Source organism: Hordeum vulgare, chromosome 1H (genome assembly GCF_904849725.1).
Source record: "Hordeum vulgare subsp. vulgare chromosome 1H, MorexV3_pseudomolecules_assembly, whole genome shotgun sequence".
NCBI classification, from domain to species: domain Eukaryota; kingdom Viridiplantae; phylum Streptophyta; class Magnoliopsida; order Poales; family Poaceae; genus Hordeum; species Hordeum vulgare.
In genome coordinates, this window is record NC_058518.1 from 507264452 (window position 1) to 507289763 (window position 25312).

Sequence of the window (25312 nt, forward strand, 5' to 3'; positions counted from 1 at the left end):
AAAAAGGTAAGTAGGTTTAGTAACCAGCAATAATCACATTTTTGGACTCTTCTTATGAAGTGTGAGCGTGCTGAGGAGACTTAACTACTCAATCATGGGTACTTCAATCTGAGAATTTTTTGCATCCTTGTCGTTTCCTTTCTATATATCCTCTGAAATGACAATCAAGATGTACACCATCAAAATCATGCTAATCCAACTATCTGGTGTGTAGGTCATCATTGTATGACTTCCATTCTGCTCCATACAATATTCATTCTCCATGATTGAGTGGTAGTTTGTTACTGTTTCGAAGAGTCAAGGTAACTCATGTGCTTGAATCATTCTCGCTCTCACATATATGTTCATGCTATACTTTATTGATTTTTTGGGTCTTTGGAATACAATTTCAGTTGCCTTCATTCATGGTCAAGGCTTCGGGTGAGTTATTGCACACCTCCTTTATAATATTGTAGTGATTTAGTTAATTTTAATTGCAATGCATTCAACAACATTTATAATGGTTATTCTACAAAGTATTGAAAAATTAGACGCGATCTTTTCTTCAAGATGGTGCGGGTTAGTATTGGTGTTGCGTTTCCATCACATGGGAAAAATCATTTTAATATAATATGAACATTATACCGAGTAACCAGTATTGACGCGTAAGCCCTTAGCTGGTATTGACACAGATCGTCTGCCAATAAAAGGCATTAACATTGAACCATATCCCTATTACAACCATGTATTACATAGAGCCTAGCAGGTGTCGGATGCATTATCTGAAATTCTAAATACTTGCTTAATACTATGTGTATGACCGCTATCATCAAGATTATATTTTTCCTCTTACAGAATACTTGTACAACACAAATATGAGAAATTTCATTTATATCTAACATGATACTTGTACTTCTGATTTTGCACACACTTTATTATATCACAGTCAACCAAGTAGTAGCATGCGAGTAAGGCTCAGGGTGGTTCCGGACAAAGAGACCTCATGTATCCTCGGCCTAAAGAAAGATTGGGTATGTGGCATTTTAGAAGATCCATAGTGACGCTTATCCCCGATTTGTTGCTTTAGACTAAGGAATGGTTGTGAGTGGTTGTACAGGTAACTTTTTCGCCAATAAATGCACCACACAAGTAAGCTTTGAGATTTGGATGACACTCATTTGTTCAGTTAGTTGGATGGAGCGTAGCTTTCACCTGTTGTCCTGTCACTTTTTTTAATTGATTATTTCTTGATAGTCTTCGCCTTTTTGTTTTGTTCTATGGAAATTCATCACCATACACATGAAAAAAGTTGTATTGACACATGGAGTTATATAGGTAACTTGAGTTATTGTACCTTTTTTCCTTTAATTCTTTTTGTTTGGAATCAACATTCAGTACAAATGCTGCTGAAGTATACCAAATAGCACAACAACTTCTAAAGCATTCATCTATTTCCCGTGCTTTGTCGGATGTTTCCCGTGCTTTGTCGGATGTTCCAGCGAAACAATGACATGTAATTAATGTATATTGTTGTTCGGGAGATTGTGTATATTTGAACATTATTGTTTTCTTGCAATGAAGATTAGCAAAAAAATACACGTCAAGTTGTCATCTTTGGATAAGTTGTTGGACCACCGACAACATGAAATTAATAAAGATAGTGATGATCGCTTTAGTTTGTCCATGTGGTCTTGTTTTTATTTCATCCCAACAAACGTTATTATTGGTTATGAAACTTGTATAATAATAATAAAACATGTTTAATAATTATTTGATGTCGATTAAGACGTGCGTTGCACGTACAAATTTACTAGTCATTCAAAAGGAAATAGCATGTGTTTGGAAGATGCTTAACACATATTTAATTTATTCTCATAAACATGTCTTTGAAAACATATCATGTACTTGAAAACTGATAAACACGTAGGAAAAATGATTTTTAGATGTATACCAAAAATACACAATGTGCATGGAGAAAATAAACACCAAAACATATGTTTGAAAAAATGTTAATTGTGTATTAAAAAGTATTAAATGTGTATAACAGATTTTTTTAATGTATATAAATATAATATACAATTTGTATGAAAAATGTAGACATGTGCTGATAAAAGGAAAAAAAAGAGAAAAAATACAAAGATAGAAACAAAGAAAACCAAAAAAGTAACAAGTAAAAACAATGCTAACAGTGTGAAAGTATAAGAAAACCAGAGAGAGAGAGAAAAAACTGCACGCAACCACAATACGGGTCGCCCGAGTGGTGTCGCACCAAACATATCACAATGAACGAGAAACAACCCTGGATATATATGGTCACATCGTACCCCCCCCCCACACACACAGCCACCCCTGCTAGTGGGCACGGGTCGCCCGAGTGGCGTCACACCCAAACATATCACAATGAACGAGAAACAACCTTTGGTATATATGGTCACATCGTACCCCCCACCCCACCCCCCGCCACCCCTGCTAGTGGGTAGGGGTAGCCCGACGAAATTTGTGCCGCATTTTCTACTATATTTGCACGTCTAATTTTGTTTCCTATTGCCTTCTGTATATAGGTTGTAATGCTCTAGTTGAGCAATGGGATTAAAAGAAGAAAAAAAAATAAAAATTATGAAGGGAAATACAGTCGCGGAGCAAAAGAAGATGAAATGTCCCGCTACGACGGAAAACTGGGCGAGAAGAGAAGGGTCCCGCAGAAAATGGAAAGAGTGCGTTGTGGGGTGGGTTCTTGTGTTGGGCCCACGTGTTGAAGATAACTTGGCGGATAGTACGAAGAACCACATGTCTTCCCTTGAGCGAGCTCGGATTGTCCAGATAGTTGAATTTTGAAAACCTATTAGACGTTTGTTTGATGTCCGAACACGCACAGATATATGAGGAAGAAATGAGTTTTGAGCTTGGCAAAATATTAATGTGTCTGGAAAAATAAGCATCAAAACATATGTTTGAAAAAATGTTAATGGTGTATTCAATCGAGCTTTGAGATCTTAGATGTATACCTAAAATATATAATGTGAACGGAAACAGTAAACATCAAAACATATGTTTGAAAAAAGATATTCAAAAAATATTAAATGTGTATCAAAATGTTTCTGATATATATGAATATGAAATACACAATTTGTAAGAAAAATATAGACATGTGGTACAAAAAGGAAAATAAGAGAGAAAACCAAAGATGTAAACAAAGAAAACCAAAGATACCAGGGGTCCTAGGGTACATGATCATAGTCTACGTACGAGGTCTTTCGTGTATGCAAGTCTTGTGAGTTGCCCTTTAATCATTGTGGATATTCCGAAGTGTCCAGGGATGGAATCGAGAGGGGTCCTCAGCCCGACCCATCAGGTTGAGAGTCGACGGCGTGAGAGACCCCTTAGGCCTTGTTTGGTTTCTCAATATTTAAAAGGGTTTAAAGGGGATTGAAACGGATTAAATCCTTTACAAGTCAAAATTTATCTTAATCCCCTCCAATCCTCTTGTGGGAGGGATTAACCAAACAAGCCCTTAGTCAGGACATTATTGTGTTAGTAGCCCCTTAACCCATCTTCAGTTGTGTTAGTAGCTTTTGAGTTTGCTGGGTTCCATCTTTTGATTTCGTCAGTCGCAACATCTTGCGCTGTCGGTATTAGCTTTCGCGTTGTCGGTTTCTACCTTTTGATTTCGCCGGTTGTAGATTTTGACTTTGCCAATTCCACAATTTGATTTCCCCGTCGCAATATTTTCCTCCATCGGCAGTAGCTTTCGAAAGGGGAGACGGCGGGGGTGGGGGGTAGTTGAAGAGCGGCGACACAAGCACCACGGGCGGCGGGGGCTCCGGCTTACTCCACGGGACGCCCATCGGGGAGGGGCACGCAACCGGGAGAGCTGGGAGCCGTGGCCTCGACTCCGGCGGTGAATCGCGCGCTGTTTGTTGCTAAGAGTGTCTACAGCCGCCCCCGCCCCTTTTTTATCGTCAACAACAACAATAACAAAGCCTTTAGTCTCAAACAAGTTACGGTAGGCTAAAGGTGAAACCCATAAGATCTCGCGACCAACTCATGGTTCTCGCACATCGATAACAAGCTTCCACGCACCCCTTTTTATCGTCGATGCAAAAAAATCGTCTAGTCGCATCCCGAGGAGCCCAAATTTCGTCGGTCAGGACCGAAATCGGCGTCGATGGACCCAGACCGAACCCAGCGCGCTGGGGGCGTCCGGGGACGCCGGGGGAAAGGAATTTGGCACAAAAACAAACTGCGCCAAATTCCTCCCGCGTGGACTCGTCGAGTCAGTGATTATGCGTCGCTGAGAGCCTTCGTCATCCTCATCGCCTTCGCTCCCGCGCCGGTTGGGTTTCCAATATCTGTCGGTGTAGTGATGGCGAGCCGCCGCACATCCCGCCCTTTCCCTCCATGCGTAGACACCGCTCCCGCCCTTTTCTCTGCTATAAAAGTCGTGGCTCGCTGTCGCTCGTCGCGCACTCTCCATCTATCCCCATCTCCCCATCTCTCTCGCCTCCACCATCGTAAACTCTCCCCGACGCCATGGCGGAAAGATTCCCAGGCAACAGAGCGATGGACGACGGCTTCGGCCATCGGTGGAGGCACGGGTGGCGGGCATGCCTTCTCCACGAGGCGAACGACCCGATGCCGCCCAATATGCGGGTGCTCGGCGCATGGCGGCTGAGCGTATGCGGCTTTCCCATGCGCCTACCGCCCTCCGATGTGGAGCGCCACGCTGAGATCGCACAGATCCAGGAATCCTTGCCGGAGGACGCGCACCAGCGGTAGAGTATGTTGGAATTATGCCCTAGAGGCAATAATAAATATAGTTATTATTATAATTCATGTATCAAGATAACCGTTTATTATCCATGCTATAATTGTATTGAATGAAGACTTATATACTATTGGAAATATGCCCTAGAGGCAATAATAAATTAGTTATTATTATATTTCTTAGTTCATGATAATCGTTTATTATTCATGCTATAATTGTATTGATTGGAAACACAATACTTGTGTGGATACATAGACTAAACACTGTCCCTAGTAAGCCTCTAGTTGACTAGCTCGTTGATCAAAGATGGTCAAGGTTTCCTGGCCATAGGCAAGTGTTGTTACTTGATAACGGGATCACATCATTAGGAGAATCATGTGATGGACTAGACCCAAACTAATAGACGTAGCATATTGATCGTGTCATTTTGTTGCTACTGTTTTCTGCGTGTCAAGTATTTGTTCCTATGACCATGAGATCATATAACTCACTGACACCGGAGGAATGCTTTGTGTGTATCAAACGTCGCAACGTAACTGGGTGACTATAAAGATGCTCTACAGGTATCTCCGAAGGTGTTCGTTGAGTTAGTATGGATCGAGACTGGGATTTGTCACTCCGTGTGACGGAGAGGTATCTCGGGGCCCACTCGGTAATACAACATCACACACAAGCCTTGCAAGCAAATGTGACTTAGTGTAAGTTGCGGGATCTTGTATTACGGAACGAGTAAAGAGACTTGCCGGTAAACGAGATTGAAATAGGTATGCGGATACTGACGATCGAATCTCGGGCAAGTAACATACCGAAGGACAAAGGGAATGACATACGGGAATATATGAATCCTTGGCACTGAGGTTCAAACGATAAGATCTTCGTAGAATATGTGGGATCCAATATGGGCATCCAGGTCCCGCTATTGGATATTGACCGAGGAGTCACTCGGGTCATGTCTGCATAGTTCTTGAACCCGCAGGGTCTGCACACTTAAGGTTCGACGTTGTTTTATGCGTATTTAAGTTATATGGTTGGTTACCGAATGTTGTTCGGAGTCCCGGATGAGATCATGGACGTCACGAGGGTTTCCGGAATGGTCCGGAAATGAATATTGATATATAGGATGACCTTATTTGATTACCGGAAGGTTTTCGGAGTTACCGGGAATGTACCGGGAATGACGAATGGGTTCCAGGTGTTCACCGGGGGGGCAACCCACCCCGGGGAAGCCCATAGGCCTTGGGGGTGGCGCACTAGCCCTTAGTGGGCTGGTGGGACAGCCCAAGAAGGCCCTATGCGCCATAGGAAGAAAATCAAAGAGAAAAGAAAAAAAAGAGGAGGTGGGAAAAAGGGGAAGGACTCCTCCTTCCAAACCTAGTTGGATTCGGTTTGGAACGGGAGGACTCCCCCCCTTGGCTCGGCCGAACCCCTTGGGGGTCCTTGGACCCCAAGGCAAGGCTCCCCCTCTTCCCCCTATATATACGGAGGTTTTAGGGCTGATTTGAGACAACTTTTGCCACGGCAGCCCGACCACATACCTCCACGGTTTTTCCTCTAGATCACGTTTCTGCGGAGCTCGGGCGGAGCCCTGCTGAGATTAGATCACCACCAACCTCCGAAGCGCCGTCACGCTGCCAGAGAACTCATCTACCTATCAGTCTCTCTTGCTGGATCAAGAAGGCCGAGATCATCGTCGAGCTGTACGTGTGCTGAACGCGGAGGTGTCGTCCGTTCGGCACTAGATCGTGGGACTGATCGCGGGACGGTTCGCGGGGCGGATCGAGGGACGAGAGGACGTTCCACTACATCAACCGGGTTCACTAACGCTTCTGTTGTGCGATCTACAAGGGTACGTAGATCAAATATCCCCTCTCGTAGATGGACATCACCATGATAGGTCTTCGTGCGCGTAGGAAAATTTTGTTTCCCATGCGACGTTCCCCAACAGTGGCATCATGAGCTAGGTTCATGCGTAGATGTCTTCTCGAATAGAACACAAAAGTTTTTGTGGGCGGTGATGTGCGTTTTGCTGCCCTCCTTAGTCTTTTCTTGATTGCGCGGTATTGTTGGATTGAAGTGGCTCGGACCGACATTACTCGTATGCTTACGAGAGACTGGTTTCATCGCTACGAGTAACTCCGTTGCTCAAAGATGACCGGCGAGTGTCGGTTTCTCCAACTTTAGTTGAATCGGATTTGACCGAGGAGGTCCTTGGATGAGGTTAAATAGCAATTCATATATCTCCGTTGTGGTGTTTGCGTAAGTAAGATGCGATCCTACTAGATACCCATGGTCACCACGTAAAACATGCAACAACAATTAGAGGACGTCTAACTTGTTTTTGCAGGGTATGCTTGTGATGTGATATGGCCAACGATGTGATTTGATATAATGGATGTATGAGATGATCATGTTGTGATAGTTAATATCGACTTGCACGTCGATGGTAGGGCAACCGGCAGGAGCCATAGGATTGTCTTTATACTAACGTTTGTGCTTGCAGATGCGTTTACTATATTGCTAGGACGTAGCTTTAGTAGTAATAGCATGAGTAGCACGACAACCCCGATGGCGACACGTTGATGGAGATCATGGTGTGACGCCGGTGACAAGAAGATCGTGTCAGTGCTTTGGTGATGGAGATCAAGAAGCACAGGATGATGGCCATATCATGTCACTTATGAATTGCATGTGATGTTAATCCTTTATGCACCTTATCTTGCTTAGAACGACGGTAGCATTATGAGGTGATCTCTCACTAAAATTTCAAGACGAAATTGTGTTCTCCTCGACTGTGCACCATTGCGACAGTTCTTCGTTTCGAGACACCACGTGATGATCGGGTGTGATAGACTCAACCTTCACATACAACGGGTGCAAAACAGTTGCACACGCGGAACACTCGGTTAAGCTTAACGAGCCTAGCATGTGCAGACATGACCTCGGAACACATGAGACCGAAAGGTCGAGCATGAATCGTATAGTTGATATGATTAGCATAGAGATGCTTACCACTGAAACTATTCTCGACTCACGTGATGATCGGACTTGAAATAGTGGATTTGGATCATGTACCACTCAAATGACTAGAGAGATGTACTTTTTGAGTGGGAGTTCTTAAGTAATATGATTAATTGAACTAATTTTCATGAACATAGTCTAATGGTCTTTGCGAATTACAATGTAGCTTGCGCTATAGCTCTACTATTTTTTATATGTTCCTAGAGAAAATTTAGTTGAAAGTTGATAGTAGCAAACTTTGCAGAGTGAGTCTGTAAAACCAAGGATTGTCCTCGTTGCTTCGCAGAAGGCTTATGTCCTTAATGCACCACTCGGTGTGCTGCACCTCGAGCGTCATCTGTAGATGTTGTGAACATCCACATACACGTTTCTGATGACTACACGATAGTTCAGTACAAAATACTTAATGGCTTAGAAGCAAGGCGCCGAAGACGTTTTGAAACGTCACGGAACATGAGAGATGTTCTAAAGAGATGAAATTGTGATTTCATGCTTGTGCCCTTGTTAAGAGGTATGAGACCTCTGACAAGATTGTTTGTCCATGAAGTAAAGGAGAAAAGCTCAATCGTTGAGCGTGTGCTCAGATTATCTGAGTACGACAATCGCTTGAATCAAGTGGGAGTTGATCTTCCAGATAAGATAGTGATGGTTCTCCAAAGTCACTGCCACCAAGCTGTGAGAGCTTCGTGATGAACTATAACATATCAAGGATAGATACAATGATCCTTGAGCGATTCGCGATGTTTGACACTGCGAGAGTAGAAATCAAGAAGGAGCATCAATAGTTGATGGTTAGTAAAACCACTAAGTTTCGAGAAAGTCAAGGGCTAGAAGGGATACTTCGTGAAACGGAAAAGCAGTTGTTGCGTTAATGAAGAGACCCCAGATTAAACCCAAGCCCGGGACTAAGTGCTTCTATTATGAGGGGAACGGTCAGTGAGGCGGAGCAACTCTAGATACTTGGTAGATAAGAAGGTTGGCAAAAGTCGAAAGAAGTATATTTGATATACATGATGTTGATGTGTACTTTACTAGTACTCCTAGTAGCACGAGGGTATTGGATACCGGTTCGGTTGCTAAGTGATTAGTAACACGAAATGAAAGCTACGGCATAAACGGAGACTAGCTAAAGGCGAGGTGACGATACATGTTGGAAGTGTTTCCAAGGTTGATATGATCAAACGTCGCACGCTCCCTCTACCATCGGGATTGGTGTTAAACCTAAATAATTGTTATTTGGTGCTTTTGTTAAGCATGAACATGATTGGATCGTGTTTATTGCAATACGATTATTCATTTAAAGAGAATAATGGTTACTCTATTTGCTTGAATAATCACCTTCAATGGTTTATTGAATCTCGATCGTAGTGTTACACATGTTCATGATATTGGTGCCAAAAGATACGAGATAATGATGATAGTACCACTTACTTGTGGCACTGCCGCTTGAGTCATGCTGGTATAAATTGCATGAAGAGGCTCCATGCTGATGGATCTTTGTACTCACTTGATTTTTGAATCACTAGTGACATGCAAATCATACCACATGAGCAAGGCCTTGTTTTCATTGAGATGAAACAAGATAGTAACTTGTTGGAAGTGATACATTTTGATGTATGCAGTCCAATGGATGGTGAGGCACACAGTGGATATCATTATGTTCTTACTTCAATGACGATTTGAGTAGATACTAGAGTATTTAGTTAATGAATCACAAGTCTGAAATATTGAAAAGTTCAATTCAGTTTCGGAGTGAAGTTTGTCGTAACAAGAGGATAAATTGTCTACGATATGATCATAGAAATGAATATCTGAGTTACGAGTTTTGGTACGCAGTTAAGACAATGTGGAAATTGTTTCATAGTTCATGCCACCTGGAACATCATAGTGTGATGATGTGTCTAAACGTCATAGCCACGCACTGTTTGGTATGGTGCATACTATGATGTCTCTTATCAAATTACCACTATCGTTTATGGGTTATGCATTAGAGACAACCGCATTCACTTTAAATAGGGCACCGCGTATTTCCGTTGAGATGACACAGTATAGACTGAGGTTTAGAGTAATCTAAACTGTCGTTTCTTGAAAGTTTGGGGCTTCGACACTTATGTGAAAAACTTTCAGTCTGATAAGCTCGAACCCAAAGCGGATAAATACATGTTCATAGGATATCCAAAACAGTTGGGTACATCTCCTATCTCAGATCCGAAAGCAAAGTGTTTGTTTCTAGAAACGGATCCTTTCTCGAGGAAAGGTTTCTCTTGAAAGAATTGAGTGGGAGGATGGTAGAACTTGATAAGGTTATTGAACCATCACTTCAACCAGTGTTTAGCAGGGTGCATGAAGTTGTTCCTGTGGCGCCTACACCACTTGAAGTGAAAGATGATAATGGTGATCATCGAGCATCGGATCAAGTTACTACAAGCCTCGTAGGTTGACAAGGTCGCGTACTACTGCAGAGTGGTACGGTAACCATGTCTTGGAGGTCATGTTGTTGAGCAACAGTGAACCTACGAGTTATGGAGAAAGCAATGGTGGGCCCGGATTCCGACAAATGGCTGGAAGCCATGAAATCCGAGAGAGGATCCATGTATGAAAACAAAGTGTAGACTTTGGAAGAACTACTTGATGGTCATAGGACTATTGAGTAAAGATGGATCTTTAAAAGGAAGACAGACGATGATGGTGATAAGTCACTATTAAGAAAAGCTCGACTTGTCGCAAAGATGTTTCCGACAAGATCAAACAGTTGACTATGATGAGACTTTCTCACTCGTAGCGATGCTAAAATTCTGTTAGAATTATGTTAGTAGTTGCTGCATTATTTATGAAATATTGCACATAGAATGTCAAAACATTGTTTCCTCGACGGTTTACTTGAGCAAACATTGTATGTGATACAACCAGGAGGTTTTGTCAATCCTAAAGATACTAGCAAGTATGCAAGCTCCAGCGATCCTTCAATGGACTGGTGCAAGCATCTCGGAGTTGGAATATACACTTTGATGAGATGATCAAAGATTTTGGGTTTGAACAAGGTTTATGGGAAACTTGTATTTCCAAAGAAGTGAGTGGGAGCACTATAGAATTTCTGATAAGTATATGTGGTTGACATATTGTGGATCAGAAGTAATGTAGAATTTCTGTAAAGCGTACAAGGTTGTTTGAAAGGAGTTTTCAAAGGAGTACCTGGATTGCGCTACTTGAACGTTGAGCATCAAAGATCTATGGAGATAGATCGAAAGCGCTTAATAGAAGTTTCAACAAGATGCATGCCTTGACAAGTTTTTGAAGGAGTTCAAAATAGATCAGCAAGGAAGGAGTTCTTGGTTGCGTTGTGAGGTGTGAATTTGAGTAATACTCAAAACCCGACTTCGGCAGAATAAAGAGAATAGACGAAGGCCGTCTTCTATGCCTTGGCCGTAGAATCTGAAGTATGCCATGCTGGGTACCGCACCTGATGTGTGCCTTGACTCAAAGTCTGTTGAGAGGTGCAAAGAGTGAGCCATGATTGAATCACTAGCAGCGGTCAAAATTTATCCTTAGTAACTGATGGACTAAGGAATTTTTCTCGATTATGGAGGTGGTTAAAGAGTTCGTCGTAAGGGGTTACGTCGATGCAAGCTTTGACACTAATCCGAATAACTTTGAGTAGTCAAACGGATTCGTATAGTAGAGTAGATATTTGGAGTGTTTCCGAATAGCAGATAGTAGCATCATCTATAAAATGACATAAAGATTTGTAAAGAACACACGGATCTGAAATTTTCAGAACCGTTGACTAAAACCTCTCTCACGAGCAAGACGTGATCAGACCCCATAACTATATGGGTGTTGAATTCGTTGGAATCACATGGTGATGTGAACTAGATTATTGACTCTACTGCAAGTGGGAGACTGTTGGAAATATGCCCTAGAGGCAATAATAAATTAGTTATTATTATATTTCTTAGTTCATGATAATCGTTTATTATCCATGCTATAATTGTATTGATTGGAAACACAATACTTGTGTGGATACATAGACAAAACACTGTCCCTAGTAAGCCTCTAGTTGACTAGCTCGTTGATCAAAGATGGACAAGGTTTCCTGGCCATAGGCAAGTGTTGTTACTTGATAACGGGATCACATCATTAGGAGAATCATGTGATGGACTAGACCCAAACTAATAGACGTAGCATATTGATCGTGTCATTTTGTTGCTACTGTTTTCTGCGTGTCAAGTATTTGTTCCTATGACCATGAGATCATATAACTCACTGACACCGGAGGAATGCTTTGTGTGTATCAAACATCGCAACGTAACTGGGTGACTATAAAAATGCTCTACAGGTATCTCCGAAGGTGTTCGTTGAGTTAGTATGGATCGAGACAGTTACTAATGCCCTCCCAACGTCAATGAATAGCAGAATAAAGTGGTATCCGTTCACGCATATATAACTCATCAATTACATTACTTAACCTCGAGTAAACGAAACCGAGTATACAAAGAAGACAACAACACTTACTTGAAGTTGTAAGGAAAGATTATTACCCTTTTGTTTTGATGTATAAGGAACGAGTTTAGCAAGTTCTCCGCGGTCTCTTTGATTGAGTTTCGTACCATCAATTCATTTACGACATCTCGGCAAATAAACCCAACGTTGACGATTCCTGTTTTTTTTAATTCAACGATATTCAATCTGCATAATATATATAGTAAGGATAATTATATATACATGTAATGAACGAACTGAGCTAGAGACTACGTGCATAGAGAAGACAAACCAACTGCCATTAAAGTAGATACGGATTGTACATGCCATAACATGACAAAAATTACATTTCAGCCAAACATTAGAACAAGGGGACAAAAAACGTTGGGAAATAAAATAGGAATAGAAAATATCCAGAATCGCGGGGTACTTCCATTCTTTGTGATTTCGTGAAAACAGAAGCTACATGCACATGCTAATAGGGCTTGATAATAAAACATGCATCCTTTGGTGGTAAAGAAAAGGAAGCAAAATGCAAATCATCAACATGATAACTAGAGGGAAATATGCATGCACCTATACACAAGTGAATTTTAACAGATGCACAACCAGTGGTGCAGCTGTTTACCGTGCTGCTCTGCTTCAAACAGAACCCTAGAACCACCACGAATGTTAATGCGACTCAGTAAGATATAGTGATTTTTTAATTCCATCTTCTACCTGTCTACTAAGGTCTTGAAATTTTACATGTTGATGAACTGGCACCGCTATTTTTTGAGGATTTTGCTAACAATAGTAAGTTGCCATTCAGAGAATAACACTCACTAAGTGGCTTATATTGTGCTCCTGCACATAAACTCCCTTTTCTCCCAACCAACCATGCTCCATATGGCACCTCAGCAGATTCTGCAAACAGAAGTGGTGTCAGCAAGTATTATTGCTTTCAGTAGAATATACAAAAATTATAGAAAAAATGAACTCAATATAACCAAAAAAAGATTGAATATAAGCATATTATTCGGCAATAAAATTCTAATCCTTCAGATTGATTCAAACTAAGTAGGGTTTCTACCTCGTTATGTATAAACTTTAAACATAATTATAAAAATTACATGAGACATAAATGACACATACCAGGCAATGGCACAAAGGACGCCCCAATTGATAGATTTTCAGAACCATATCTTACACCCAGGACAGCATAGTCCTCAGAAGACAGCATGAAAAACATAACTCCCGGACTGTAATGATTTCTAACTATATTAACTGAAACTGATAATGAAAACATCTAACATCATGTTTGGGACTATTTCTCAAAATAACAAGGGCTTCCATGATTTGCAACAGCAACTAGATATGTAGTTTACCTGTTGTTTCCCATTAGCAAAGGGATTGTCCCAAATGCACCAAGACGATACTCAGGGAAGTAAGCACATGACCTCAGCTTCAGCATGCTGAACAAACAAGTATGAATGAGTATTAATGAATGCAGTAACAGTATTATCCAACCAACAAGAAAGAACGTACGGTTCTGAAGTCGACACATGAACGTCCACAAAGGTGTGGGGATCGTATAAGTCTCTACAAAAACAGTAAAGTGTTTCAATGTGAGAATAGAACAAAGATTGCACAAATACAAAATGCTGGTAAATTATGAAATACGGACTTCTGCCAGCGAAACAGAGCGTCCCCTTTTACTTCTGTTCCACTAGCTTTATCGCCAGCTGCAGATACCTAGTGATATTAAGGTATGCAAAGACTTGACTTGCAGTGACTTGATGTCGATCGACAGTGTACTGCATTGCATTGAATACAAGGGTACTGGGTACGGGTACAGCATTATAAACATGCACAATCACCTGAAAATATTTTCTAGTACTAAGGTGGTATCAAACACTGTAGGCAACCTTAAATATATTACTTGTGCACGGCTTAGATGAGGCTAACCAGTGGGGATTAGTTTGCATCAAGACGCAACATCCAAATGGCAATACAATGTTATCGTAATCGACAGAACTGTTGAGTAAATAGGCAATTTTCCGAGTATATTAATCCACGAGATAATAACTAACATGGCATTGAGTAGACTAATGATGTACTGATCTTGAGCTAACCTAGCACATACTACGCATATAGTGGATACATCTATGCAGACAAGTAGTACTGCTAGAATAAATACGAACATACCCTCCAATAGGCCAGTTGGCCGTAGCAGCAGCTTTCGCGTTGGACGCGGCCGTAGCAGCAACAGCAGCAGCATCCTCTGCCTCTTCTTCTGAGCTTCAAGGACGAGACGATCGGCCTCGGATGGTGAAGACATGGCGATGACGAGGACGACGCGGACGTAGACGAAGCAGACGGACGGAGGCGAGCAGTCGCGTGATCGCTCCCCAAAAACCTAATCGCCCCTCTCCCGTACAGGAACCGGAGAGGCGGGGTTTCGGAGGCCTGCTCTCCCGTCGACCGTGTACGCGGTAAACGGGACGGAGTCGCCGGCGGCAGCAGCGGTCAAGGAACGAACGCGTGAGGCAGATGTGATCTGATTCTCGTGACGGCTAGGGTAGGCGTTAGCTAGCTTATAAAGGCGGCTGGGCGGAGAGACGTGGGCCGAACCCATGTCCGAGTCGGTAACAGCCCACGATCCGACGTCTCGGATCGTGCCGTGACCGTTACGTATTCTCTGTTCCTGACCGACAAAAATAAGCGCGTAGGTATGAGCTCGGCTCGGCTCATTCCCGCAACCCGCGGCGCGACGCGTCGTGACGAGGCGAGGCTGTTGGGGAACGTCGCATGGGAAACAAAAAATTTCCTACGCGCACGAAGACCTATCATGGTGATGTCCATCTACGAGAGGGGATGTTCGGTCTACGTACCCTTGTAGACCGCACAGCAGAAGCGTTAGTGAACGCGGTTGATGTAGTGGAACGTCCTCACGTCCCTCGATCCGCCCCGCGAACCGTCCCGCGATCAGTCCCACGATCTAGTGCCGAACGGACGGCACCTCCGCGTTCAGCACACGTACAGCTTGACGATGATCTCGGCCTTCTTGATCCAGCAAGAGAGAAGGAGAGGTAGAAGAGTTCTCCGGCAGCGTGACGGCGCTCCGGAGGTTGGTGGTGATCTTATCTCAGCAGGGCTCCGCCCGAGCTCCGCAGAAACGCGATCTAGAGGTAAAACCGTGGAGATATGTGGTCGGGCTGCCGTGGCAAAGTTGTCTCAAATCAGTCCTAAAACCTCCGTATATATAGGGGAAGGAGGGGGAGCCTTGCCTTGGGGTCCAAGGACTCCCAAGGGGGTCGGCCGAGCCAAGGGGGGCAACCCTCCCCTTCCAAACCGAGTCCAACTAGGTTTGGAAGGAGGAGTCCTTCCCCCTTTTCCCACCTCCTCTTTTTTTTCTCTTTGATTTTCTTCCTATGGCGCATAGGGCCTTCTTGGGTTGTCCCACCAGCCCACTAAGGGCTGGTGCGCCACCCCCAAGGCCTATGGGCTTCCCCGGGGTGGGTTGCCCCCCCCCCCTCCGGTGAACACCCGGAACCCATTCGTCATTCCCGGTAACTCCGAAAACCTTCCGGTAATCAAATGAGGTCATTCTATATATCATTCTTCCTTTCCGGACCATTCCGGAAACCCTCGTGACGTCTATGATCTCATCCCAGACTCCGAACAACATTCGGTAACCAACCATATAACTCAAATACGCATAAAACAACGTCGAACCTTAAGTGTGCAGACCCTGCGGGTTCGAGAACTATGTAGACATGACCCGAGAGACTCCTCGGTCAATATCCAATAGCGGGACCTGGATGCCCATATTGGATCCTACATATTCTACGAAGATCTTATTGTTTGAACCTCAGTGCCAAGGATTCATATAATCATGTATGTCATTCCCTTTGTCCTTCGGTATGTTACTTGCCCGAGATTCGATCGTCAGTATCCGCATACCTATTTCAATCTCGTTTACCGGCAAGTCTCTTTACTCGTTCCGTAATACAAGGTCCCGCAACTTACACTAAGTCACATTGCTTGCAAGGCTTGTGTGTGATGTTGTATTACCGAGTGGGCCCCGAGATACCTCTCTGTCACACGGAGTGATAAATCCCAGTCTCGATCCATACTAACTCAACGAACACCTTGGCAGATACCTATAGAGCATCTTTATAGTCACCCAGTTACGTTGCGACGTTTGATACACACAAAGTATTCCTCCGGTGTCAGTGAGTTATATGATCTCATGGTCATAGGAACAAATACTTGACACGCAGAAAACAGTAGCAACAAAATGACACGATCAACATGCTACGTCTATTAGTTTGGGTCTAGTCCATCACGTGATTCTCCTAATGACGTGATCCAGTTATCAAGCAACAACACCTTGTTCATAATCAGAAGACACTGACTATCTTTGATCAACTGGCTAGCCAACTAGAGGCTTGCTTGGGACAGTGTTTTGTTTATGTATCCACACATGTATATAAGTCTTCATTCAATACAATTATAGCATGGATAATAAACGATTATCTTGATACAAGAATTATAATAATAACTATATTTATTATTGCCTCTAGGGCATAATTCTAACAGAGGCATGGCGTGGCGGGCGGCGGAGGAGTGCGTGAGAGCGCCTTCTTTTCTCACTCTCCAATAGCATGTGGAAGAGAGACCCTTATAAAGGGGTCCAACTTCTCCTCCCCTAGCGGGGTGGGACTAAACTTCCCACCACCTTGTCATGCCACCACCTACATGGGCCCTTGGAGATTTTTCTGAAATTCTCTTATGGGCCTAAGGCCCATCACTAATTTCAACAATCCCCCACCAGATCTCAAGGGCACATCGTGTTCCCTCGTTCCAATCACTGTTTTAATATACCAGCATTTCAGTGAAGACCTGTTAAGGTTGAGCTTCACCTAGAGCAAGTAGCTACACCCCTTTACAACTGAACAATGGACTATGCCTTGAATTGTCAGTTTGGCGTAAAGGAGTTTCACCACAAGTCTTACTAGTACTAGACTGCCAAAGGTGACCCCTCGGATGGAGCATATTAGTCACACTCCTGACCTATTCATGAGTTTACTAGAGATCATCCAAATCTCATAGACTGTGACCAGCAGTCAAGCTCATATAGGTGTGTTCCTCCAAAGATCGCTCTGTAGGACAGCATCTTGCTTACACATAAGCTTTAGAACACATTAAGACAGTAGTCATCCTACCATACAGTATCCGAGAGCATTGCATCTCCAACGGAGTGGGTTAGTAAAGTTACTCTCCTCAGTTCACCACTGGCTTGTTTTCCCAGGTCCTACTTCACGGGATCTCCGATCATATAGGTTGGGTTACTGCCATGGCAACTCATGTAGGTCTCATACCCATCTCCCTCGATGCACTATCTATCACAACACGTGATAGCCCTTTAGTAAAGGGATCTGCCAGATTCTTAGCCGTTTGGATGTAATCCAACGCTATCACTCCGGAGTTTCTCAAATGTCTGACAGACTTCAATCTCATTCTTATATGTTTGTTGGACTTCATATTGTCCTTTGAACTCTTCACTTTGACAATAACCATCTGATTATCGCAGTTCATAAGGATAGCCGGAACCGGCTTCTCAACCACAGGTAAGTCCATCAAAAGATCTCGAAGAAATTCTGCTTCGACACCAGATGTGTCTAATGTTGTTAATTCTGCTTCCATTGTCGATCTCGTTAAGATCGTTTGCTTGCAAGACTTCCAGGAAACAGCACCACCCCCAAGAGTAAACATATACCCAGTAGTGGCCTTCATCTCATCAGCATCAGAGATCCAATTCGCATCACTATACCCTTCAAGTACCGATGGGTATCCCGTATAGTGAAGTCCGTGGTTGACAGTGCCTTTCAGGTAGCGCATAATTCTTTCAACAGCACGCCAATGAACATCGCCCGGGTTTGCAACAAACCGGCTAAGTTTGCTCACAGCAAACACGATGTCAGGCCTTGTTGCGCTAGCTAGGTACATAAGCGAACCGACAATTTGAGAGAATCTCAATTGATCTATAGTTGTGCCTTTAAACTTTCGAATAAGCACACTAGGATCATATGGTGTTTGAGAAATTTTGCAGTCTGAATATCCAAAGCGACTCAAAATCTTCTCAACATAGTGGGATTGCAGAAGTGTAATCCCACCCTCATCATCTCTCAACAGCTTGATGTTCAAGATAACATCAGCCACCCCAAGGTCCTTCATCTGAAAGTTTTGAGACAGAAAAGACTTAACCTCCTCAATTACTTTGAGGTTGGTTCCAAATATCAGTATGTCATCAACATACAAGCACAATATAACTCCTTCGCCCCCACCATGGCGATAGTATACACATTTGTCAGCTTCATTAACAACGAAGCCAACAGATGTCAGAGTTGTATTAAACTTCTCATGCCATTGCTTAGGTGCTTGTCTCAGACCATATAAAGATTTCAACAACTTACACACCTTTCCTTCCTGACCTTCTATCACAAAGCCATCTGGCTGTTGCATATAGATTTCCTCATTTAGCTCTCCATTCAGGAAAGCCGTCTTAACGTCCATTTGATGAACGAGAAGACCATGAGAGGCCGCCAATGAGAGTAGTACTCGAATGGTGGTCAGTCTAGCCATAGGTGAGTAAGTATCAAAGAAATCGTCTTCTTCTTTCTGGGCATAGCCCTTGGTCACAAGGCTAGCCTTGTACTTTTCAATCGTACCATCGGGCCTAAGCTTCTTTTTGAACACCCACTTACATCCCAGTGGTTTACAACCATAGGGACGATCAGTGATTTCCCATGTCCCGTTAGCCATGATGGAATCCATCTCGCTACGGACCGCAGCTTTCCAGTAATCAGCATCTGGAGAAGCATACGCTTCTGAAATGGAAGTGGGATTATCATCCACGAGGTATACGAAGAAATCATCACCAAAGGTCTTTGCAGTCCTTTGTCTCTTGCCCCTACCACGGGCTTCCTCGTCATCCTCCTCGGGATTTTCATCATGTGTTTGTTCATAGTATTCCATAGGAATGACAGGCTCGGGAGTTATCTCAGATTCCTGTCTAGAAGTGCTTTGCATATCTCTCATGGGAAATATATCCTCAAAGAATGTAGCATCCCTCGACTCTATTATTGTACCGACCTTCACGTCAGGTACCTCAGATTTCACTACTAGAAATCTATAGCCTACGCTATTCTTAGCGTATCCCAAATTAACGCGGTCCACAGTCTTTGGTCCAAGCTTACGCTTCTTGGGGATCGGTACATTGACTTTCACCAAGCAGCCCCAAGTACGTAAGTACAAGAGCGTCGTCCTTCTCTTCGACCACTCCTCATAAGGAGTGACTTCATTATCTTTTGTAGGAACCTTATTCAGGACATGACACGCAGTCAATATAGCCTCCCCCCACCATGCCTTGGATAAATCCGATGTATCTAACATGGCGTTAACCAAATCAGTTAGAGTACGGTTTTTCCGTTCGGCAACCCCGTTTGACTGGGGTGAATTGGAGGCGTCCTCTCATGAATAATGTCGTGTTCCGCACAAAAGGAATCAAACTCGTTTGAGAAGTACTCTCCACCACGATCAGACCGGACTCGTTTAATTTTCTTTTCAAGTTGATTCTCAACTTCTGCCTTATAGATTTTAAAGTAGTGTAGAGCCTCATCTTTAGTATTTAACAGATACACATGGCAAAATCTAGTGGAATCATCTATCAATGTCATGAAGTATTTCTTTCCACCTTTAGTCAACACACAAGGATCAGCATGTATGACTTCTAATGGTGCCAAGTGTCTCTCTCTGCATCCTTGTGAGGCTTGCGAGGTTGCTTTGCTTGCACACACGAATGGCACTTAGAACCTTTGGCTAAAGTGAAAGTTGGGATTAAATTCAGTTTTGCTAGCCGCGACATAACACCGAAACTTATGTGACAAAGACGTGAATGCCAAACTTCAGATTCATTAACACTCGAATGAATATTGTTCACGACTTTATTACAAAAATCTGCAAGAAAAAGGCGGAACAGACCTCCGCATTCATAACCTTTTCCAACGAAAAGTCCATATTTCGTAACAACTACTTTATTAGACTCGAATACCAACTTAAACCCTTCTCTGCACAGAAGGGAGCCACTAACGAGATTCTTCTTGATGGCGGGGACATGCTGCACGTTCTTCAGCTGGACGATCCTTCCCAAAGTAAACTTCAGATCGACCGTGCCAACACCAAGAACAGAAGCACTCGCGCCATTCCCCATCAATACGGACCCGCGACCGGTGGCCTGATAAGAAGAGAACAATGATAAGTCAGCACACACATGAACATTTGCACCCGTGTCCACCCACCAATCGGTGGACTGACAAACTGTAAATATAGTAAGTAAATTACCGTACCCAGATGCACCACTTTCATTGTTGCCCACAATCATATTGGCAGACTTGGAGTCCTGCGTCGGCTTCTTGTACTTGTTTGGGCATTTGTTCGCCCAATGTTCCTCTGAACCACAAGTATAGCAGCCATCTCCTTCCTTATTCTTCTTGAAGGGCTTCTTTCCCTTCTTCTCGAAGTCGGTATTCTGTTGGACCGAATTATTTCCCTTGGGCTTGTGGGAATTGAAGTTCCTCTGATGTACCATATTGGCAGCAGAAGAGCTTTCCACCGCTTTTCCATTAGAGTCCTTTGCTCTCGAGTTCTGCTCAACACTCAGATGGCCTATGATGTCCTCTACTGAGAACTCACGCCTCTGATGTTTCAGAGTAATAGCAATTAGGGAGCTTAGCAATTATACAGCCCGCGACAAACTTGTCCGGCAAATTGCACTTAAGAACCTCAAGTTCTTTAGCTATGCATATTATCTCATGAGCCTGTTCCAATACAGAACGGTTGTCAACCATCTTGTAATCGTGAAACTGCTCCATAACATACATCTCACTCCCAGCGTCGGTGGCCCCGAATTTAGATTCGAGCGCCTCCCACAAGTCTTTGGCAACATGCATATGTAAGTATGCGTCAACCAGCTTATCTCCGATCACGCTTATGACTGCTCCAAGGAATAGGACGGTGGCCTCCACGAACATCTTCTCCTGTTCAGGAGAGATCGTTCCCGTTGGAGTGACACCGGCTACCCAGAACACGTTCATAGCCGTGAGCCATAAGGTGGTTCTCGTTTTCCAACGCTTGAAATAAGTACCGGTAAACTTGTCCGGTTTCAGTGCAGCAACAAAACCATTACTCGAAAAATTCCTACACAAATTAGGTTTTTGGATTGTTGAGTAAATAGGCAATTTTCCGACTATATTAATCCACGAGATAATAACTAGCATGGCATTGACTAAACTAATGATGTACTGATCTTGAGCTAACCTAACACATACTACGCATATAGTGGATACATCTATGCAGACAAGTAGTACTGCTAGGATAAATATGAACATGAGGATAAACGAGTCATACCCTCCAATAGGCCAGTTGGCCGTAGCAGCAGCGTTGGCGTTGGACGCGGCCATAGCAGCAACATCCTCTGCCCTCTTCTTCTCAGCTTCAAGGACGAGACGATCGGCCTCGGATGGTGAAGACATGACGATGATGAGGATGACGCGGACATAGACAAAGCAGACGGACGGAGGCGAGCAGTCGCGTGATCGCTTCCCAAAAACCTAATCGCCCCTCTCCCGTACGGGAACCGGAGAGGCGGGGTTTCGGAGGCCTGCTCTCCCGTCGACCGTGTACGCGGTAAACGGGACGGAGTCGCCGGCGGCAGCAGCAGTCAAGGAACGAACGCGCGAGGCAGATGTGATATGATTCTCGTGACGGCTAGGGTAGGCGTTAGCCAGCTTATAAAGGCGGCTGGGTGTAACAGCCCACGATCCGACGTCTCGGATCGTGCCGTGACCGTTACGTATTCTCCGTTCCTGACCGACAAAGAGCTCGGCTCATTCTCGCAAGCCGCGGCGCGTCGTGGCGAGGCGGGCGGAGGAATGCGCGAGGGCACCTTCTTTTTTCACTCTCCAATAGCATGTGCAAGAGAGACCCTTATAAAGGGGTCCAACTTCTCGTCCACTAACGGGATGGGACTAAACTTCTCACCACCTTGTCATGCCACCACCTACATGGGTCATTGGAGATTTTTCTAAAATTCTCTTGTAAAAGAACAAGCAAAAAAATGATATCAGCATGATGTAATATAAAAGAACAGTTATAAGAAGTAAGCATTGGAAATTCACTGAGACTCACTATCACATCAAACTTGGACAAAAAACAGTGGTGCTGAAAGGACCTGCTGCAAGAGAATAAAAACATTGTGGTACTGAAAATCCAGGTTTTCAAAGGATACGTTGGCAACCAGATCGACGTGAGGATCCTCCAGTGGCTTGAGCATGATCCTCGAGGATACGGTCCCCGCGTTATCGAAGTAGTCCTCAAACAGAGTGCGCAGCGGGAGCTTCCCGAACATGAGCTCATAGGCCGGCACCGACATCCTGCGTGGCCAAGACAAAAAAAGCACTTTAGTAGTAGATTGCTGCAGAGGATCAATTGCCGCTCCCATTTTCTCACAGACGTGCATTGCCACAAACATCTATGGGAAGTTGAGAATCACGACTGTATACCCAAGGACCATAATGAATCGAGAGGTGTCAGTCAGTGGCGTGGTAGCAAACAAAAAAAAAGAGATATCACATATCTACGGCTTCGTTTACGAACATACCAGGTCCGCCCAAGAGACGGCGGACCTGGTGCGGGTGGCGATGGGCGGGTAGTTGAAGAGCGGCGGCACGAGCACCACTGGCGGCGGGGGCTCCGGCTTGCTCCACAGGACGCCCATCGGGGAGGCGCGCGAGAGAGCCGAGAGCCGGGAGCCGATGCCTCGTCGGCGGCGGCGGTTTGTTGGTGGGGGTGGGGGTGGGGGAGGAGGAGGAGGGGAGATCAACTTGAGGGAGAAGATGAAGAACTAGAAGAGCCCGTTACGCTTTGGACTGGGACGGCAGCTCTTGGCGTTTGAAGCGCAACGCTGCACAGTATAGGCGATCTTTTTTTTTTCTTTTTCTTTTTCCTTCTGGGAAGGGGATAGGGATATGCCTCGCTTCACGCGAGCCTACAAAGGATAGATACATGGGCCGTCCTACAGGATGCGCGCATGCACTAACGCTTCACGCTTACCTAACAAGTTTCTCTTTTTTTTCATGTTGATTTGTTCTGCTTTTTTATTTCGAAATATTCAAAACATATACAGTAGTAGTATATTTCAAACATTGCTTTGGCTGAAGTTTTTTCAAAAGAGTCACGTCACACGTTTACATGTGTAAAAGAAAGGTTTGTGCTGGTTGTAAGGAATATTAGCACCATTTAGAAAAAAATCCACAAGGAACTGACAATTCACAGAAGGAACTGAGTTTCAGCGCTTGGGCTGTCTGAAGTCCTTCACCGAGTGGCCAACTCTTCGTACTTGGGTTCTAGCCAGCTCTTTTCGGCTAGTTTTTTTAAAAAAATCACACATTTCAACAGATGCGACGAGTGTCAAAAATATGTCCTTTATATTTAAAATATGTTTATACAATGTAAACACATCCGCATATTTACAGAATGTTCTGTATCTATATTATTATTAAACAATCGAACAAGAATTACACTACAGACACCCCATCAAACGCCCCACAAAAAAACAACAACCAATCAGCACCCCACGATTAATCCCACAGATCTTAATCTAACAGCCCTCGTTAATCCGCCATCTGCTGGGTGTACTTAGCAATTACAATTGGCTGAACGTACTTCACCGACGAAACTTCCAATCACGCAAGAAAAAAAAGAGAAGAAAATGCCCAGCAACGTCCCCTGTAATCACGGTACCATCCAGCCACCAGCATCACGGGATTCGCTGTAGTCCATGGAGATCTCCCTGGACGCGCTGCTGGGCGTGCAGCGGCACGGGCAAGACCTGGCCTACAGGCTCGCGCAGGGCGTCTCGGGCCTCCTCCTCCACGTGCAGCCGCCGCAGCTCCCGTGGCCCGCCCCGCCGCTGCCGCTCAAGCTCATCCCCTTCGACATCGAGCTCCCCGCCGTGCCCTTCGTCGGCGGCGGGGGCGTCGACCTCCCCGCCGTGGCCGTCGCCTCCTTCGTCGAGATCGGCGGCGGCTCGGGCAGGCGGGCTCCGACCTCGGCAGCGCCGTGCAGCAGCTGTCGCGGCAGATTCCCGTGTCGTTCCGCTCCGTGCCGTGGCCGCCGACCCCGCCTGCGCGCTCGCCGCGCTGCACACCGCGCACTTCGTCGGTCCGCGCGACCGCGCCGGTGCCGCCGCCGCCGCCGCCGCCTCGGCCTCCCCGTGCCCCGCCACTGCGGCTTCCCCGCCCTGCACCCCAGCGGCCCTCCTCTCCCCGCGCCCGGCCACCGCGGCCTCCCCAGCCACGCGCCCCGCCGGCCCTCCTCTCCCCGTGCCCCGCCATCGCCGGTCCTCCTCTCTACGCACCCCGCCTCCTCTGTGCCGCGGCGGCGGGGGATGCGTCGAGCTCGGCCCCGGCGCCCCGGAGGCTGGTGCTCTACACCAAGCCGGGGTGCTGCCTCTGCGACGGCCTCAAGGAGAAGTTGCACGCCGCCGTCCTGCTCGCCGGCACCCCCTACTCCCTCGCCTCCCTCGAGCTCCAGGCGAGAAAACCCAGAACCGGTCCGTAATCTCTTTCTTAGTTACTTTGGATGCTTACTTAGTTACTTTGGATGCTGGTTGGACTAATTCGATCAGGAGAGGGACATCACGACGAACTCGGAGTGGGAGCGGCTGTACCAGTACGAGATCCCGGTGCTGACCAAGGTGCTCCCCGACGGCACCGAGGTATCCATCGATCCGCTCGCGATTCACCCTTTTTTTGCCATGTTTTCAGCTACGCAATGTAAGCTTGCACATAGCTAAATTATGATACCAGCATACAACATCCATATGGCTGTATAAATGTCTCAATTCGATAAACGAAAGCAGACAGTGGCTATGCTTCGTTGGTTCGCTGTAGTTGGTTTACTCGCCACAAATAATAAAATCATGGAGAACATAAAAAGAAGATGGTATTGATCGAATCATCTTAT

At 44.9% G+C, this 25312-nt stretch overlaps 1 protein-coding gene across 1 annotated transcript; it reads right to left on the minus strand.

Moving 5' to 3' along the window:
• Window positions 1-13604: 13604 nt before the first annotated feature.
• On the minus strand, window positions 13605-23063 carry LOC123402656. The gene is made up of 5 exons (XM_045096593.1): window positions 22972-23063; window positions 22575-22719; window positions 13908-13975; window positions 13769-13822; window positions 13605-13695 (listed from the first exon to the last, which is right to left on the minus strand). Exons 1-5 carry the CDS (start codon window positions 23061-23063, stop codon window positions 13605-13607), a joined length of 450 nt encoding a protein of 149 aa, XP_044952528.1.
• Between the last annotated feature and the right edge of the window lie 2249 nt (window positions 23064-25312).

Coding starts and splice junctions, on each gene's coding strand:
- LOC123402656 (XM_045096593.1), bottom strand. CDS start 23,063: ATGGGCGTCCTGTGGAGCAAGCCGGAGCCCCCGCCGCCAGTGGTGCTC. Junction 22,720..22,971: donor CCCATCGCCACCCGCACCAG/GTCCGCCGTCTC, acceptor TTGGCCACGCAG/GATGTCGGTGCCGGCCTATG. Junction 13,696..13,768: donor CATGTGTCGACTTCAGAACC/GTACGTTCTTTC, acceptor TTGTTTGTTCAG/CATGCTGAAGCTGAGGTCAT.